Source organism: Eurypyga helias, unplaced genomic scaffold (genome assembly GCF_000690775.1).
Source record: "Eurypyga helias isolate BGI_N326 unplaced genomic scaffold, ASM69077v1 scaffold3274, whole genome shotgun sequence".
Classification (NCBI taxonomy): Eukaryota; Metazoa; Chordata; class Aves; order Eurypygiformes; family Eurypygidae; genus Eurypyga; species Eurypyga helias.
The window spans coordinates 14,612-34,280 of record NW_010245466.1 but is presented as its reverse complement, the minus strand read 5'-3'; the positions used below and the strand labels follow the sequence as shown (position 1 = coordinate 34,280).

Below are 19,669 nucleotides of genomic sequence, written 5' to 3'. Positions count from 1 at the left end.
TTGATGTAGGACTCAGCAGGACGTTACTACGATATATTTCATCTGAGTAGTCAGAAACTGAGATTGGCCAAAGAGGTCTCAAATTAAGTTTCATAGACAGCTTCAGCCTTGATCAAATATGCAGTAATGTATTGGTGCATATTAAAAACAAAATTGTGTTTATCAGAGGTGATCAGTCCCTTTAATTAATGCTGTCTCTTGTAAGCTTTTTAGTCGCTTAGTCATGGAATACACAATTCAGGTGCCCTTCTGACCATAGTAAAGTTTTGTATTTTATTCTATTTTTATTTTTAATCAGCTTTGTGAGGAGATCACATCATTTTATATTTGTCATTTTTATGAGGTAATGTGATACTGGCTTCAGTCGCAGTTCTCTGAACCCTTCAAAGTACCTCGAAACTCTAACTCCACTGAGAGCAAAGATAATCAGATTTGTTGAAGCAACCTTCTTCATTTCTTTGGGACCCATGGAGGTGTATCTCCCCTAAACTAAATTGAGTTAATGGCTTTATTTAGAAACCAGCCTCCTCTTCTTGAATAACCAGAATTCTGTTAGTTTTGAGAAAAAAAGTTTTCATTAAATTACCAGTGCCTTAGAATGCATTTTCTTCTTAAAACTTAGATCAGAAGGAGATGAAAATGTTTCTGCTTGTTTGTCTTCCTTTCTCCTCCCATTTTCTAGAGAGTTTCCTGAGATGATCGTGTTGTTTTTGCTGTTGTTTTTTTGTTGCCTTTTTTTTAAACTTCAATGAAATAGAGAAATTGCTCAGTTCCCCTCCCAATGCCGTTGTTGCTCTCCCCTCCCCCAAGTCCAATGTGTTCCTTATTAAACTGAATTAGGACATTCTAGTCTCTCTTAAGAGTGGAAATGGGAATGGCTTAAATGAGCAGCCACATGAGACTCCGCAGCCTTTCCAACTGCACTGCAGAAGGAGCTCAGCTGCAAAAGGAATGATAATTTTTGAAGGGTTTGGGCAAGTATTGGAAAATTACCAAAATTAATAATAAAAAGCAGCTAATCTGTTTTTCACCTTCTGTTTTAAGAGTGCATAGCTTTTTACTATGCTTGCTATAAAATCAGTGTACTAAATTATTTTTTCTTCCTTTCCATGTGATTTTCACTTTTGCAATTATTTTATTTGCTTATGTTCTCGTATAGTGAAGTGGGTAATTTGTTGTTGTTGGGTTTTGCCTAACAACTCCAACTTCTGGGTTTGTATGCGGATATGGGCATGAATTTGAGACCTCTGCCATTCAAAGAAAGCCAAAATTGAAGTGCAGTAGGAAACATATGAGCAGTAATATCCAGGATTGGGATGAAAAGGTTTTTAGCCCTATAAGCATTTGTCCTTGAAATATAAAATAGAGTCAAGTCTCTTAGGTTGGAAAAGACCTTTGAGATCATCAAGTCTAACCTTTAACCTGGCACTGCCAATACAACCACTAACTGTGTCCCTAAGCACCTCATCCACATGTCTCTTAAATACCTTGAGGGATGGTGACTCAGCCACCTCCCTGGGCAGCCCCTTCCAATGCCTGACAGCCCTTTCAGTGGAGAAATTTTTCCTAAAACCTAAATCTTCCTTGGCACTACTTGAGCCCCTTTCCTCTTGTCATGTCAAAATATCCTATGTAAAATTATTGTTGGTCCTTGAAATCCATATTGCTTTGGTGTGTGTTCTAACCAAAGTAACCATGATCCTGATACACTTTCATCCCTGTTTCCTGTCTTTGACTCTCTGTATTTCTGATGTCTTCAGTGTTTCTGTAGAGAGAGAAAAAAAAAAAGGTAAATCTTTGAGTTGTACCTTCTTGCCTCTCTTTTCCCCCTCTCTCTGCTCGTTCACCCAGGCACCTTGTTTGGGGTCACAAATTATTCTGTTTCAGTACTGTTGTTTTTTTTTCACCTGCTTATTTCCTGTGCCAAAAATACTGGAGCTGGGGGTTGAACTGTGGCTACACAAAGAGTTACAGAAGGAAACCTGGTGTGTGAACAGCCTGCAAGAGCGCGGGGTTCTCTGAAATACGCCACTTTTCTCCCAGTGCTGTGCTTCTGGCATCCAGTGTCATTGCGGTCATCACGTTGGGCGGTGCAGGGGTAGCTCCGGCTCCACTCCTGGAAGCTGGGTTTGAGTGATGCAGGTGTGTCCGTTCTTGGGTAGTGCTCACGGATTTTAAAGCCACTCTTCTCGGTGGGTTCTTGGTGGTTGGACATCGCAATGCCCAGCTGAAAATCATGCCTGTCTATGCTATTACTTATTTAAAGATTAGGTTATAGTCAGCCTGTGTGGCAGGGGCTGCTGGTAGAATCTGTGTTAGCAGAACGGAGGCGCTCAAGGAAGGAACTGCTGTATATTCCTGTGTCTGTCTTAAAGGAAATCAGAGCAAGATGATGTGAAGGATGGCTGTCTTGAGTTAGGAATAGCATAGCAGAAGGTCTTGCAGAATAACAAAACAGGCCAGTAAAAATACTTTTGTAAAAAAGGCTAAAAATAGAGTAAGAGACATCCAGTTTTGTTTCTATTGAAGCTAAGTGGGGAGAAAAAAAATAGAAAAAGAAGAAAGGGAACAGAGAACTTCTGGTTTTGGATTTTGCCTTATCCACAGTTAAAAATGCTTGTATTCTAATAGCAAAAAAACCCAGCTACTTGAGAAAGCCCTGTCTCAGCCTGTGCGACTGAAGGGCAGTAAGGCAGAATAAAAACATGTCTACAGCATCGGGAGAACACATAGCAACGACACATTTCTGAGCAGGCAGGCCTTAAGTGTTATAAAAAACAGTTTAGACTGCTAAGAGTAGTGGTTAAACTTGCTTTAACTGACTCGTTACTGTCCTAGAGGGAGGGGCGAGAGGGGGGATTGTGCCACAGCAAATGAGCACCTACTGGTACTGCTGCTTGTGAGTAGCTGCAGGTGCTCTGGCCTGCACAAGCTGGTTGAACATGGTCTTTTATGCATATGCCATCTTACCTGATTGTCTGCCCCCCCACTGCCCCTGGCTAACTAGTAATTCATGCATAATAGCATGTAAATTTCTGCTTGAAGTGACAGCTGAAAAACTAGAAATAAGTTGGACAAATGGTAGGATTCCATTCCCATTTGGTACCCAGCCATACTGCATGGCTTAGTCTACTACTCAGATGCCTTAGATCAGTGCTGTACTAACTTTATGGCCTATAAACGAGCCTGCTTGCTTCATCATCTGCTCTCCTGCAACCTTTTGGCATCCCCCTCTGTTAACTCAGTTGTGAAACTGGAAGTGGCTGGCATTCAGTCCCAGTTCTGCAGCCCACACCCAGCCCAGCTTTCATGCACTGACTTATTTGGAGCGGATATCTCGCTCTGAAATTCGTGTGGATTCAGGCAGTTTGACAGTGTGACTGTGGCTAGATCTTTTGTTTACTAGAGTTAAAAAAATCTGCAGGTTTCGGCTTCTGTGGCATGTGATGGAGCAGGGAGTGGTTTTTTTGTATGTTACAACCACCATCTCCTTGATAGTGTGCTGCTTGTCTTCTCAAAGTTCTTCCGACTCTCGAGTCATACAGTTTATGAAGATGGAAAGCCAGACCACCTTTACTGAGGACTGATAACGTGGGACTAGTCTTCCATTTCGTGTTTACCAGAATTAAGCTATGGCATGCTTCCAGGAGAGACCGTTACTTGTATTGCCTTACGGTTGCTTGCGTTTGAAGATGGAGACAGTTGGAGTGTGTAAAGGCATTTCGGCTGGCTTGGCACATCCCTGGCTTTCAGTCTGGAGAACAGGGCTGTGTAAGTTGCAGGGGACCACACTGAAATGATGAAAAAAGAGTTGGAGCGAAACCTTGTCTCTGAAATCAATTGAACTCCTATTAGATTGAGTCTAGATTCCATCCATACACTTAAGTAGGATATTTCTCTTTCTAGGCAGTCTACAGAAATGTTTCTGTCCTTTTGCATTTGTTTTCGTGTTCCTTTGTAATGATTGCGTAATTGGGATCTATCTGCAGTGTCAGAAATGTGATAGGTTAAGTAGCATAAATGGCTGTTGGGAAGAGAAGAAACACAGAACTGCAGAACCATTGTTGCTTTAACACTCCTGCTGCTTTTAGTTGTTTGATTTGACTATTTAGTAGTTGGAGCTGGTGTGATAAATTGCAGTGACGGCTGTTTAGGCATGAGCGCTAAACGAGAAGGAGGAAAAGCACCCTTTTCTTCCCCTCCTTGAAAGAAATAGAAATCATTCAGTGCACTGCCAGTGGCTTCTCAGTTGGCCAGAGATGGACTTCGGTGCCCCTGAAGCTTTAACGATGTGTAGAGCACTGAAATATTCTGTTAGAGTTTAATCTGACAAGAAACGTGTGCTGTTAGTGTTTTGGTAAAGCTGATGGCAAATGCTCAGTGTATACAGCACCAAGCCCTTGAATTTCAGCCTGTTCAAGCACTGAATAAAAATCTGCTATCTAAGGGACTGTTTTATTACCGATCATGCTTTTATCAATGTGCTGTCTGGGGTTTTTTTCTATGTTACCTGACAGTAGCCTAACAATGCTTTTTAAACATTTGCACTTCTCTTCCTCCACCTCAGGGGTGCCTTGGAAAGGAATGTTTTCATCCCTCTTTTTGTTTGTTTATTTCTTTTTTCTTTGTGTGGAATGGGTGTTTGAAATCAACGCAAGTTTTTTTCAAATGTGATTCTCATAGTGACTGAACTTTCTAGTCCTTCTGTGACTTGATCAGTATTCTAATATAATATTCCATTATAATTTTTTTTCTGATTTTATATCTGTAACTGTGGTAACTCTAAGCTACCCAACAGACAGCAGCAGGTCCCATCTCCCAAACTGGAGGCGAGTTAAGGATGCTGGAGCTGCTAGAGGAGAAATTTCTATGAACATTTTGAAAAATTTGCCCCCTTCTGCCCCTCTACTCTGCTCTGGTGAGACCCCACCTGGAGTACTGCGTCCAGCTGTGGAGCCCTCAATATCAGAAGGATACAGACCAGTTGGAGCGAGTCCAGAGGAGGCCACGCAGATGCTCAGAGGGCTGGAGCACCTCTCCTATGACGAAAGGCTGCGAGAACTGGGCTTGTTCAGCCTGGAGAAGAGGACGCTCCGAGGAGACCTCCTTGCAGCTTTCCAGTATCTGAAGGGGGCCTACAAGGGTGCTGGGAGAGGACTTTTTACAAGAGCCGGTAGTGATAGGACAAGGGGGAATGGGTATAAATTGAAATCAGGGAGGTTTAGATTAGATGTCAGGAAGAAATTCTTCACAGAGAGGTGGTGAGGCACTGGAACAGGTTGCCCAGAGATGTTGTGGATGCCCCATCCCTGGATGTCTTCAAGGCCAGGCTGGATGAGGCCTTGAGCAACCTGGTCTAGTGCAAGGTGTCCCTGCCTATGGCAGGGGGGGTGGAACTAGATGGTCTTTAAGGTCCCTTCCAACCCTAACCATTCTATGATTCTATGAAATTTATTCTTTCTGTGACAGTTTTGTCCTAATGCCTCAGGTATAAAACCTTCTTGACTGTTTTCCAGTACCCTAAGAACTGGCTGGTAACACCTAGGTGACAGGGTGCAGTAAGTGGAGTTTGGTGCATGCCTAAGGGCTAACACTTTCTCTGGTGACCACAAAACCAGCTGTGGCTGCTGGTACAGGTGGTAGCATCCTGCTTGCAAGAAGAGTAGGGGGTCAGGGGCCTGCCTGGCCACTTGATTAATTTTTATGCCAAAATCATGTCGTTAGCTGTCTTAAGAATAAGTGCTCTTTCTGTCCTTACTCGTGAAATCCTTGCGGTCTTTTAATTGTCAGCTGGAGAAATTTATTCTCATTCACTGGTTTGTTTCACCATTATTTCTTATCCCTTGATTAATATTTGTCACTTCAGACTTGAAAAAGAAGGGCCAAAACCAAGGAACCTAAGTGTAAATTAGAACACTGTTAATAAGTGAAATGGGACATTCCTCCTGTACAAAAGGCTTATTGATGGGTCCAGTAGTGCCCTATTTCCATGGGAAGATGTGTTCAGGACATCTTGGCTGAGCTTTCTTAACTGAGCAGGCATAAGAGGAGATTCATATTCCTGTGTAGGATCCCTCTCTTCCTTTAAAAGTTGATGGCCTTTCAGTGTGAAATATTACAGAGTGTTTATTTTTATGCCCTTTGAATGTTTTGTGGAGGCTTTGTTTAGTTTCCCTTCATAATTTTTAATAGGAAGTCTTTGAAGTTGGGTTGTGACTGAAAAATCTTGTTGGCAAGCCTGACCACTCATTGTTGACTCCTATCTTTTTTTAATTGTGCCTCTATAAAAATCTGGAAGGGAGTGTGTTCAGAGAAAACATGAAGCAATGTATATTTCTGGAAAAGGGAAATAAGCTTGCAATTATTCTCAGCCATTATTTGTCTTGTGAAAATGTTACATGCTAATGGCTGCAGATGGTTTACACAAAAACTGTACACACTGAAAGCCCTCTTCATTGGGAGCTATGGTTTTCTGTCATACATTATGCTAGAACGGAAAAGGCTTTTTCTGCCTGCAGCTATGTATTACCCTTATTTGCTGTCGCTAGCACAGAACTTGTTAATATGCATCTGGCAATGGTTAAAATTTTCTCCATCGGTGACTTCACATTTATCCATCTAGATCAAGGATTCTCCGAAGTTTAAAAAGGTAAGGACATCAGTATGCAAGAATCTTTGGGGAAAAGCATTATGTTTAGAAAGGCAGATGTGAAGGAGGAAGAATTAAGGTTTTGGTCTCTATTTTTGTATTTTGTTCAAGTTCAGTATCAACTTTTATGTTATAACGTAGGTATGTGTGCACAGGTGCGTTGTATCTCTGTGCCTGTGTGTGATTGTAGACACAGTGATTGCTTCATACTGTGGAATGGTAAAACAACGTTATAATGTGCCCGTGTATTCTGATTTATTCATCGAAACCAGTACAGACATCTGTGAAGTGTTACTTTGAATTACCGTTTATAAAATAAAAATGATAGAACGTTGTGTTTGGTATAAATTAGTCTGCTAAAACATTGCAAACTGAAGGAGGAAGGGTGAGAGGGTAGAAGAGAAGTTGGGGTTCAGTGCTGCTGATTTAAGGTGAGTGATCAGAAAAGATTTCCATGGACTGGTTTGGTCTTGGCATTAATCAGGTTTCACGGAGATGGAGCAAACAAATCTAAATGCACAGATGCAATTGGATAACTACACTCATGATTTTTTTTTTTTTATCATCACAGCAATAAGCATTAGCATTGCATCTTATTCTTCAGTGACATTCTATTTTCATACCACCATCGGACACTTCCTGTAGATGCCCTGGAAGCTGAGAGAACCTGTGGAAGGCTCTGTGCAAACCGCAGGTTGCAATTAACTTTTCTTTATGTCCTTTTAGATGCTGATATCAAGTACGTCAGCTTTGTTCAGAGCCACTGTTTTCTTTGACCTGCGTTTTTCAGGCTGCTATGGAGGTGCCCATGGTGTCTGTAGCACTTGATTTTGTGTTATGAAACGGGTGTATTGCTCCCAGCCATAAGGCTGTAACAGTGGGACGGCGACTTGGCTTGGTAGTTAACTGTCTGTCTAAAACTAGTCATGAGACAGCAGTATTTGGTCAGCTAAAACTGTTTGAATGGTCATGTGCTTTAGTGGAAAAAAACAGTTTTGAAGAATAAGCCTTTATTGGTTTGGCAGAATGATTTTATCGGAGCACTAGAGAAGAGGCAGGATAATGGGATGAGATGAAGTAATCTAACTGCTCTGGAATAGCCCAGCTGCTGCAGTTTTGCATCTGATTATGTATTTCAAACCAGGAGATCTTACAGTTTCCTTTGAGGCGATAACAATGACTGTTTATGCAGAGAGCCAGCACTTACCTTGTCTCTCTCTTACTCTGCAGGTGCCCTGCACACTGAACCTATCGATCTGTGTAGGATTTGCGCTGTCGTCCATTTATTGAAGATGTGAAGCAACGTCGGGTCTGAGATTGGAATTACTGACAAACTGGAGGAAATCTTAGTCCTCGTGATGCACATGGACATGCAGAATTATAAGTAATTCTGGTTTCTTTTCCCCTCCCCTCCCTTCCCCTCACTCAGCTATCTCAGGGTTCATAGAGACTTCAATGGTTTGCGTGCCTGTAAGTTTGGAACAGAAGTGACCAAAAATGGGGGACCAGCAATTGTATAAAACTAACCATACTGCCAACAGCAACGAGAACTTGTACTACCAACAGCACCAAATGAACTCCCTTCCATCTCTAAACCATAGCTACGGGACATCTGTTATGGATGCGCCCCAGGCGTCCCCTCTCTCCCCCCAGTTTCCACAAGATTCAAGAGACAGCATAGCTTTGCCTGTAGGTTCAAAAAGTCTTGGGTCAGTGGATACATCTAGACAAACCAGTTGGACGCATTCTGGCTCAGGAAACCACGTCCCAGTGAGGAACAATTTGAATAGTCAAAGCGCAATGTGGAGCCCCCTCGGGCAGGGGGAGTCCCACGACGGATACCAATATTCTTACTCTCAACCCGGTGACAATCGATCGCAAAAAATTACCAGTGGGGTCCTGCATAAATTGGACTCCTTCACACAAGTATTTGCTAACCAAAATCTGAGGATTCAAGTCAACAACATGGCTCAGGTTTTGCACGCCGAGTCTCCGATGGCGGAGAATTCCGGTGACAGCGCGCTTAGACAGCTGCTGTCCCAGAAGCCGACGGTTGAGCAACAGCCTGTAACTTCCAACGTGCAGAGATACCAACCACTGCCACAGCAAACGCACCAGAATTTTGCAAGCACACAGCAAAAGCAACAGATGCAAGTCATGCAGCACCAACAGCTGTACTACGACTACCAGCAGCATTTATCGCAGATGCAGATGCATTCCGCGTTTCAGCAAGGACAGGCGCACGTCCCGCAAATGCAGCCCCAGCAGCTCTTACCGCAGCAGATGCAGCACCTGCAGCAGGCTCAGTACTACGCTCCGCCGCAGCAGGGACATCAGCGGCTCTCCATACAGGAGCTCCAGCAGCAGCAGCCAACTCGGCAGCAGCAGCAGCGGCAGTGTCCGATGCAAATAGCTCAGTATTACCAAACGCAACCTGTCATGCAGCAGCTACAGCAACAGCAGCAACAGATGCAACTGCCGCTTCCTCCGTATCACAGGGAACCCGATCCAAAGACTATGCATGAGCCGCACCAGTACTCTCAGGATCCAAGTCATCCTGTGCAGCTTATCCAGCTGGGAGCGGTGCCTCAGTATTGCTACCAAGATCCCCACGAACAGTACAGGCACTTGTACCCACAGAGTTTACTGCAGCAGCAGCAAGACCAGCAGAAGCAATACCCCAGTGAGGGCAGAGCGCCGTCTCTGAACTCCCACGTGGGCCTCACTCCGCCAGAGACCACGGAGGATCCCGCACGGCAGGAGATTAATTCTGTAGGTAATGCTGTCCCTCATCGAACTCTTTTGCCACCCTCGGGAGTTCATCTGAACAACAAAAGCTCTCAGCAAGACTCTCCCAGTGCCGCGTGGCCTCAGGTAAGTAATATTTTAGATCCATGCTCTGCCAAACTTCTTTGCACAAGAGCCTCAAGGTGTGGAAACGAAACGGTTGCGGGAGAGCCGGAAGGTCAGGATGTGAGCGGTGGCCGTCGCAGGGATGTTTTGGGGAACTGCATTAACAGACTTCCCATGGTTGGGTTGGCTTCGGGCCAGGCTGGTGGCAGCACAGAGCTGCTGTGGGGCGGCCGCTTCCCTCGCGACAGGCTTTGGGAAGTTCTGCCTCGGTTTCTGGGGATGAGGGACCTGGTTACAGCAAAGCGCTCTTGCTAGTTTTTCAACGCCTTGAGGCTTTGATTGCTCAGGAAGAGTTAGTTAACTCCCTGCTTCCAAAAGTGGTACTTCTGGGTCAGAGCAAAGGCTTCTCAAACAGCGGGTGTGGAGGAAATCTCAGTAGTCATACACACAGGGGCGCTGGTTTGGAAGAGATGTGTAAGGCTCTCAACTCAGAGGCTTTTAATAGTAGTTAAGTGATATGGAAAATACAAACAGGATGCTGTGACGACCTTCATTTATGCATTAATATTTCCTGAAAAATTCTTTTCTCTTTTTCTCCTCTTTCCCCCCTCTCCTCCTCTGATAGCAGGTGCAACTGGCAGATGGCAGGCTGCAGCCGCTGTCCCCAGAACAAAGGTATTTTTGAAAGATGGGGTGGTGTTTTTAGTCTTTTAATTTAAATATGAGAAATACGAAGGATTGCTGCAGTTCAGAGGGAAGGGAATGCACTCTGGGTAGATAATAGTTGTTGCTCTCCTAGTAACATTTTCGGTTTTGTGCTTTGTGAATTTAAGTTTCTGTGATTTCCACCCTCCCTCCCAGCAATAAAATCAAATAAATGTTTTGTCTTTCAAAGAAAGAAAGAAAGAAAAAAGGGAGAACCAGAGAAAAAGCAAAAGCCGGGGGAAGTTTGCTCTCAGTGTTGCATTTGTAAGAGAAGGGACGATGTGCAGTTTGGATTTGTGTCTTTGGCAGCAAGGATCTTCTGTTTTTCTAAAGGCCTCACCTCTGAAGGGCTGAGGGGTCCTCCTGCATGGTTGTCTACCATAAGTAGGGCCATTGTGTCAGAGTACTTTTTAACTGCTGTCCTGGGTGGGGAAATGTAGGTTTGTCGTGATAGATCTCGTGGGTTCTCAAACTTCCCATATACAGGACGACATTTTGATGAGCATGTCCTACTCAACTTTCCTTCTTCCCATCTTGGGAGCAGCTGATCTGGGTTATTGCCTTTGTATTCCCCAGAACTCACCCCATGCTTACTTGTGGCTTCATAACCACGTAGCTGTAAAATTTTATTGACCTCTTTGAGTAAAAAGCTTCCTCTGCAACAAAGGGAACATGCCAAACTAATGTCTTTTCTTCTGTTCCATGCTAAAAAAAAAATGAAAATAGAAATAGTGGCCAGAACAGAGAAACACTTCCTGAGAGAGCTGATGCGAAGAACAAGCTAATGTGTTCAATATGCTTGAAGGAGTTTAAGAGTTTGCCTGCTCTCAATGGTCACATGAGGTCACACGGAGGAGTAAGAGCATCTCCTAACTTCAAACAGGTAGCAGTTCGTTTTACTTCAGTATTTGGCGCTCTCCTTTCCGTGTTGATGTTTGCTTGCTTTGCCGTGCTTGCTTTGCTGTCACAACTTGTTCTTCTCAGTCCTGGTTTGTTATGTCATGCCCTGCCTAAGTAGAAATGCACACAATCCTGTAGTGTGTAGGTCAGAAGGTTTCCTTTCAAGTCAGAAGCACGAGTGGAGGACAGAACAGCGTTGGTCCCTCTCTTTTTCTCTGCACATTACTAAACCCCACTACAAAATCATGTCAGGAGTGTCTAAATTTTTGGGTTTTTTCCCCCCTCACGTTTGTTTATTATATTAGAAACATGAGGAACATCAAGTCGTCTTTATTTTCATTTGGACTACTTGGATGACTAAGGGATGTTACTGAAAGCCGTCCCCGGCTTTAACTGAAGGAGCAGGATTGTTGAATCTTTGACAGCTTTCTTCCCAAGAGTTTTAGTTCTGTAGGTATCCAGAAATACCAAACAAAAAAACGTGGGTTTGAATTGTTCTGCATGAAAATAACTTGCCCCCTCAGTCAGCCTTTCTCTGTCCTGGTACTTTAGAAATTCTGTTCTAACAGGGAATACCACAGGAAGGCAAGGAGCTACCAGAGTTACACCTTTTGTGTCTTTGTTTTCAGGTGGGTGATGGGGAATTATATCTTAATAGTGATAAAAGGGGCACATGTTTGTCTCCCCTCCTGCAAGTTATCTTGTAAAGATGCTTCATGTGGTTATTTATCACCGAGGCCAAATCCTACGTAGGAGTCCTAAGACACCTGCATTTGAGGCAAACAGAGAGTCCGAGAAGCAGCGCCGTCATGTGTTTTGTAACCCTGGCCACTTCTTTCCAGCCACGGTGCCTACGTTGCGTAGTGTATCAATGCAGAAGTAGCCCTCCCTCACTCGGGCTGAAAGCCTTTAATTGTCTGTACAGGATGAAGGAGAGAAACCACCACAGCAGCCGCTGCCTAAAGAGGTGGATAGCCTCGCGCCCATCGTCATGCCAGTGTCTGTCCCTGTAAAGCTTCTGTCGCCCGAGCCCAGCACGCAGCCTTCTGCCAGCACTGCCACAGTCACAGACAAGCCTGCCAGCTCTGTGTCAGATGATGAGATGCCCGTTCTCGTGAAGATGACTTACTCTCCACCGTGCAGCCCCAAAGTGGCCAACCCCTGCTCATCCTCTGTGAGTGCTGTGTTTCTTGCCACTAACTGTGCTGTGCTTGTTAAACCCCTTTGCTTGTAGTGCTGCTGCTTTCTAAAACGTCCGTGGTTTAGAATATTTTCTGGAATCTTAATGATGCCTATGAAACAAAAAAGGCCTGTAGCGTCATAGCATTTCTTCCTCAGTCCTTTGAAAATATTAATTTTCCCTTTGCTTAAGGAATCAGGATCTCGGTAGAAAATAAATCATTGGAAATTAGAATGCAGTATTCTTTTATCCCACTAGAACAAAGGGATTTAGTATTTTTACTGGTTTTGTATTTTCCCCTTTCAGGCTGCTTTGTTTTTATGTTATTGCTTAAATTCAGCAGTTTTATTTCTTCCTGTTCTTTTTTTTTTTTTTCTCCCAAGTTCAATATATGTGCTTCTCATTCCAGCCATACGTAGGAGGGCACTGTGCGGTCGTGGTTTAGCCCAGACTGGCAACGAAGCACCACGCAGCTGCTCGCTTGCCCACCCCCGGTGGGACTGGGGAGAGAATTGGGAAAAAAACCCTCATGGGTTGAGATAGAAACGGTTTAATATGACAGCAAAGGAAGAGGAAATAATATTACTGATAAAGGAATATACAAAACCAAGCAATGCACAAAGTGATAATTGCTCACCACCTGGTGATCGATAGCCCGTCCCCAAGCAGCGATTCCCGCCCCCCGGCCAACTTGTTTTATATAGTGAGCGTGATGTCATACGGTAGGGAATATCCTTTTGACTAGTCTGGGTCAGCTAGGACAGCTGATGCTGTTCCACCTCCCTGGGGGCTGCACCCCCTCCCAGCTTCTTCCGTCCCTCCCCACTGGCAGAGCATGGGAAGCCGAAAAGTCCTTGACTTAGTATAAGTACAACTACTTAGCAACAACTGAAAACATCAGTGTTTTGTCAACATTGTTCTCCTACTGAATGCAAAACACAGCACTGTACCAGCTACTAGGAAGAAAATTAACTCTCTCCCAGCCAAAACCAGGACGACAGTGCTTACAGTGTGTGCTCTAAGCCAACAACGTAGATTTGCAATGAAGTCATTCTTCCCTTTCTCTTTGCACACATCAGATCTAATGGTTAATCACTGGGAATTCTCATATAGGGAAAACAGCTATGCTCGATACTTTCATTGAGCTCATAAAGCTGAAATTGTCAGGCCGCATGAGGAATTGAGGAGCGCTTGAGTGAGATGTGAGAATGCTTTTTATTGTTTTCCTGAAAGAGTCGTGGAGCAAGCAGTATTATTTCATGTCCCAGTGCAGGAGTAGATGCTGCTTATTCCTTCAAATCCATGCTTGCAGACTACACCATGATAAGAGATTACTAGGGAATATAAGTACTGTGTGATGTTATCTGTAGAATTCTGTACTGCAGAAAAATACTACTGTGATTTTTCCTTGCTGCACCCCCCCCCCCCCCCCCCCGCCATGAGTCTGATGGCCAAATGAGGGGACAGCATGTACCATCGTGGGTGACACCTTTGTAATATTTGTGTATTTATCATCCCCCCTCCTGACCCTTCACTCAGACCTACACACAAGTTTTAAATATATTTAACATCTTTTGCTCCCTTCATTTCAGACAGAGGTTTTACACGTAAACTTGCACTTCACTGTGGAAACCAGCAGCTCACCATACTTAGCTTCTAACTCAGCAGTACAGTTTTTCTTTTCTATTTCTAGTTACTGGAGAGAAAAGGGGCAGTCATTTCTGAATCCTTGAGCTCTAAGTGGGAGATCTTCTCTAGAGACATCAGAGTAGGTGGCTTGGGCTTGTGTATTTCTGCAACGTATGTAAAGTGACTGCAATTAAATCTGCCAGTGTTTGGCTAAATGCGCATTCTTTCACTCAAAATTATGCTTGCAGTCTTCGTTATTGCCCAGGCAAACTAAACTCTCTGTCTCCTCTCTATCTTATCTTTTATGTAAGCAGTAGCGTTGGAAACAATCAAAGATCAAAAGATCTACAGTTCCCTCCTCTTCTGTAAAGAGATTGTGCCATTGGAGGCTTTTTCTTTTTTAATCCCAAAGAACTGGAGCCGTGTTGCATCTATTTATACTGTACTTTGAGCTGTCCAGAAAAGCTGCTGCAAGCTCATGGAATTAGTAAAATCAGACAGCAGAAGGAAACTGAATATTCAGCAAGGCTACAGGATGGTGAGGTCTGTCATGATCTACACAGAGTGGATCTATGAAGGTGGGGCAGGAGGGCCCACGTGGATGCATTCAGCCCTGGATAATGGGTATCCTGGAGCTTCAGAAAAGTATTTGGGTAGTTCTGCATTGAGAGCTCAGGGACATCAAGAGCTCCTGTAATATTCAGTGTGATCTCTTATAAGTAGTGTTGGCATAACCCCGCCGAGGCTAAGCTGTATGCTGTAGGTGAGGCAGCGTAGGAGGCAGAGTTGTATAGGACTTCTGAGATGTTGTCTTGGTTGGTCAGGTTGTTTTAAGCTACTGCAGAAGGAGTACCAGCACTTCCACATTTCAAAGAGCCCTGTTAATCAAAGACTTGGATCTGGCCTTCTGGGATTTTTTTTTTTTTCCTTGATTTTAGTTGTTGTTTTCCCCTCCCCCCCCCACCCCCCCTTGTACTTTTTTAACACCAATGTTTGCTATCATGAGGGACTATGTCTGTGGTTGCAGGTAACTCTCACCCTTTTGGTCATGTCCATTATTAACAACATTCTCTGTAAAGCTGCCTTTTTTTTTTTTTTCCTTTTTCCCCCCTGCAAAAGGAAACCTCTTCTAAAACTTAATTTTTTTTTGAGAGAGAAAAAATCTCAACAGCTGTTGGAGAGGATACAACCATGATCTAACAGAGAGGACAGGACCTCTGTAATCAAAAACATTTCCACAAGCTGGAACGTATTAACATGAGGGATAAAGGGTGGCAGTGCTAATGCTCCTTTAACATGATTTTTATTGGGTGAATGTGATTCTCAAAAACCACCCATGGTGTAAAGATGTACATTGTCTAAACATACGTTGTAGTAATTTACTTTCATGTAGTAGTGATTACGAGATGAAGCAGACGTTCTGGAGTAACCTTATCTGTCAAAAATTTTCTTCTGCTTTCCAAGTTTATCCTGGAAGATCTACAATCCAAACACCTGAAAACAGTACGTTTAATGCGGTGTTCATCTACCAGCTTCTGGCTGTTTTTGAAGCCCAACCTGAGAACCTGTTTCTTCCCTCTCCATCCCCCAGAAATCCAGATTTCAGGTTTCCACAAATTCTATGCTTTCTGCTTCTGTGGAGATTTATTGTTAAATTATGTTTAACATTCCAGTTGTAGAATTCTGAGCGTGTGAGAGTGTCTGAATTTCCCGAATGAGCATCTATTACCCTTTTTCCTGCAAGGAAAGAGGACAGACTTAAGTTCAAGATTTGTTGCAGCTGGACTGTACTCAAGCTGATGGGAATGTAGTGATAAGAGGCAAAGAATTTGAATTTATTACATTTTTTTCTTCCTTTCCTGCTGCTGAGTACTGCAGTAATTTCACTGAGCTCACGTGTCCTACCTGGTCAAACAAAATAAATGCATTGTAAAACATCTCATATAAAGCTTCTAATAAACTGTGACTGGGTAATGAAGCAACTCCCAACAGCCCATGTGTGTTCAGTGCAAATAGAAGTGCCCAGGGTGTTTGGGTGGAGCTGAGGAAGGGTGTGGGAGACTCATGGCCTAGGAGAGCCATTCTCCTACCTTCAAAAGCTGGCAGCAACCTCTCCATGTCTGTGCCTGTGGGTCAGCCCTACCTTGACCCAGAGGGATTGCTGAGGGAGGTGCGGGCTGTTTGTCCTGGTTTTCCTCTCTCCCCTGAGGTTTCTGTGTAGGGCCAGATACTGTATGGAGCAGGCTTTTTGTGGTGGTAACAGAGTAAGTGCCTGGTGGTAACAGCTTTCCTGTGGCTGTTTCCCTAAGCTGTAGGGGATTGTCTGCAAACCACATGTAAGCATGCTGAGATACTAAAGTTACATGTGTTTTCATTTAGGAAATTAGCAAAAAACCTCATCCAAGTGCTGTAAAATTGGAAGAAAACTTCAAACCACTGCAGGACAAGAAGAAGTATCGTCACAGACCCGAACCTCTCTTCATACCTCCTCCTTCCTTCAACTTCAGCATGTCCCACTCCGGTGCCATGCTGTACCAGAGTCAGCTTCGCTCTCCCCGTGTCCTCGGAGATCACCTGCTAGACCGGACGCATGAGCTGCCCCCCTACACTCCGCCACCGATGCTTAGTCCAGTTCGGCAGGGGTCTGGTCTCTTCAGCAGTGTTATCACATCATCTCATAGCACCTCACATGCTCAGCTGCCACTTACACCACTGACGCCTACTCCCCGGGTTCTCCTGTGTCGGTCTAGTAAGTGTTACGTTTACAGAGTGGCAGCACGTAGTGAATGCCACTGTCCTCTCTTCTAGTGTTACCACATCGATGAATTTCACCTGTGCTCACGTTCTGCTGCTTTGCAGGAAAAGTCCGTCTTTTATCAAGGTGTTTGCCTTGGATCTGTAGAGGTGGTGTAAAGGATAAGGTGAATAGAGGAGCCTAACCAGCGAGTAAGGCTGTGATCTTTCAGCGTGGTCTGCCTCAAGAAAGGACCGCCGTGCCTCTTGTTACATCAGGGCCCTCTGAAGTGGAGGGAAAAGACTTGTTTTGAGACCTGGAGTTTATTTTAAGTATTTATTGTTCAGTGTTTCACAAGGAAAGCTGTCTAATCCTCATGATTAGGGCAGTAGCAACCTCTGCAAGTTGGGACATGTCTGTTACCTCTAACAGTTTGACTATTTCTGTGTAAATATTGATAAAGGATAATTTTTCCTTAGTAGACTGCAGTAACATTGATGTTAATAGTGAGCTGGCAGTGCAGCCCAGGAGGGTGGAGCATCAGCAGCAATAAAGCCATTGCCAAAATACCTTTTTAAACTCAAACTCCAATCTCTGTTTCAGATAGTATTGATGGAAGTGTCATTCCGGTGACGCCTGGGCCTGGAGAACAGACTGTTGAACCGTAAGAAAAACTATTGGCTTTGACTCTGCTTTTACAGACTAGCTACAGCCTAGAGCATATGGCCTGAAGCATTTTGAAGGGGCAGGTAGTGTCCAGCTACCTGAAATCATGTTTTTCCGGATGCGTTTAAGGGTGCTCTGGATGGTGGCTGAGGACATGGGGAGCAAAGTGGCTGCGGGAGGTGTAGATGTCATGACTCAGAAATGCTAGGAGAGGCTTGGTGGGAGCCACCGGAGGTGAAACAACAACAGATAGTGATGGCTGGGAAGAGGGTCATGAGGAAAACATACTCTGATACAGTACTCTTGGTTTCATAGGTAGGTATGTTAACTGTGGTGCTTTGGAGAGATGTTACCTGGTAGGTTCCCCGGGGCCGACTCCAAGCAGGGTTGTCCCTCAGCAGTAACATCTCTGCTGAGGAGTGCCGTTCACTATGGAACAGCACGTTACTGTTTCTGGCATCTAGCCTCTTTGCTAGTCAGCACGTGTATAGGCTGGCTTGGGTTATCCATAAGGTGCGATGTCTCAGTATAGATAAAACTGTGTATTGAAGTTTTTGTGTCCCCCCCCCCAAGAAACCAGTTCTCTCTAATATTCAAAATACGTATCCCGCTGAGAGTAAAGCGTTGCGTAAAGCAGTCTGACACAATTTCCTGCCGCTCCAGTGTAATGAGAGTTTTGTTGGAAACAAAATGAACACTAATGTGACTTATGTTGGTTTTTTTTTTCTCTGCATGTTGTGTAGTTGAATACTTACTTATTTATATGTCTTTTTAGACGAATTAATATCGGGTCCAGGTTCCAGGCTGATATTCCTGAGCTGCAGGACAGATTGCTAATGGAGAAAGATGTGCACAAGGCTACTTTGGTTTGGAAACCATGGCCAGAACTGGAGAACAAAGTCTTCCAACAAAGAGGTACAGTGACTTGCTGTTTTAGAAGTTCAAACGTCAACCTGTGCCTGTTGAAGAGGTTCACTCTGATTTCTCATGTGTATGCTGTACAACACATCCAAGAAAGTATTAATTACTGAGAATGCAGAGCAAGAGACCAGAACAGCACGTTACAGGTTCAGAGCAACAATGTCCTATAGCGGCACTCAGAGTGAGGTCTGGACAAACTGCTTTCTCTGGTAGCCAAGGGGGAAGGATCGTTGCTGGGGAGTGCGGGGGGTTGGGTACTGGACTGCCTGGTAAGGGCAGACATCACAGATGACAGGCAGCTGATGCCTCCTGGGCCTGGCCTGTGACCATAACTGAGAGGAAATGTGACAGGCTCAGTGGCTTCTACCAGTCCTGAGCAGAGCTCGTTCCTGCTTCCAGCACGATTCGTTTCTGTTTCTCTACCCTGGCTGGAGCCTTCTCAGCACAGCAATGGTACAAGCCACTGCCCCACAGCCAAATCTCTGCCTCTATGACACCCCGTCCCATTGCAAGGATGTGCTCAGCAAATCCTGTCACATTTTCCCCTCAGTGTGTGATCCTAAAACCAGGAGATGAGGGTGCTGGGGGGGAGAGAGTATGAAAGCTGCTGCCTTGAACATGTCTTTTGGGGGGCATTACAGAATCCTTGGCTCTGGGTGCTTGACCGAGAGGCTGCTGTCTTAGCAGTAAAATATTGACTTGTTTCTGACAGTGGAAGACCTTTTAAATATGAGCTGTTCCAGTGTGTTACCTGGTGGAGGAACTAACTCAGAATATGCTTTGCACTCTCTCTTTGAGGCGAAAGGAGATATTATGGTAAGATAAGAAGCTGAAAGGGGAGATATGATCCTCTCCTGCAGATAAATTAACATGCTTTATTAAATGGATTTAGATATGGTTATATAAAAAAGATTTCTGATTGATTAGCAGTGATGCTTTAAACATCCTGTAACATTTTTTTAGGAATGACTTTTCCCTTTCATTCTTTAATAAATTCAAATTTCAAAGCAGTGCCTCTCTGAAGGCTTACTGTATATTTCATACAGATAAGATTACTTAGTTTATAGCCTTGGGGCTTTGAATGTCTCCCAGTGCCTGCTCCAGCCCTGATGTTTCACAAGCTTTATATTTGGTCATAGGGAGCTTAGTCCTCCTCTAGCCCTTATAAAACTCCCCCCTTTTTTTATTTCTGTAGCAGCAGTTACATCTACTGATTTGTTCAGAACTGTGAGGTAATGCACACAGTTCTCACATAGCCTCACAGAATGGTTTGGGTTGGAAGGGACCTTAAAGACCCCATCTAGTTACATCCCGCCCCTGCCATGGGCAGGGACACCCTTCACTAGACCAGGCTGCTCAAAGCCTCATCCAGCCTGAAGACAGTCAGGGGTGGGACTGCATAAGTAATGCTTTTCAAATATTTGCATTTAAA

At 44.2% G+C, this 19,669-nt stretch overlaps 1 protein-coding gene across 1 annotated transcript in view; it reads left to right on the top strand.

Moving 5' to 3' along the window:
* Positions 1-8,146: 8,146 nt before the first annotated feature.
* TRERF1 (transcriptional regulating factor 1) overlaps positions 8,147-19,669 on the top strand; it is a 22,850-nt gene continuing 11,327 nt past the window's right edge. Inside the window, exons 1-8 of the mRNA XM_010150066.1 lie at positions 8,147-9,523; positions 10,128-10,177; positions 10,934-11,090; positions 12,033-12,281; positions 16,296-16,665; positions 17,254-17,314; positions 18,092-18,231; positions 18,950-19,053. Of these exons, the coding sequence (XP_010148368.1) occupies positions 8,147-9,523; positions 10,128-10,177; positions 10,934-11,090; positions 12,033-12,281; positions 16,296-16,665; positions 17,254-17,314; positions 18,092-18,231; positions 18,950-19,053 (2,508 nt within the window). The remainder of the gene's footprint in view (positions 9,524-10,127; positions 10,178-10,933; positions 11,091-12,032; positions 12,282-16,295; positions 16,666-17,253; positions 17,315-18,091; positions 18,232-18,949; positions 19,054-19,669) is intronic.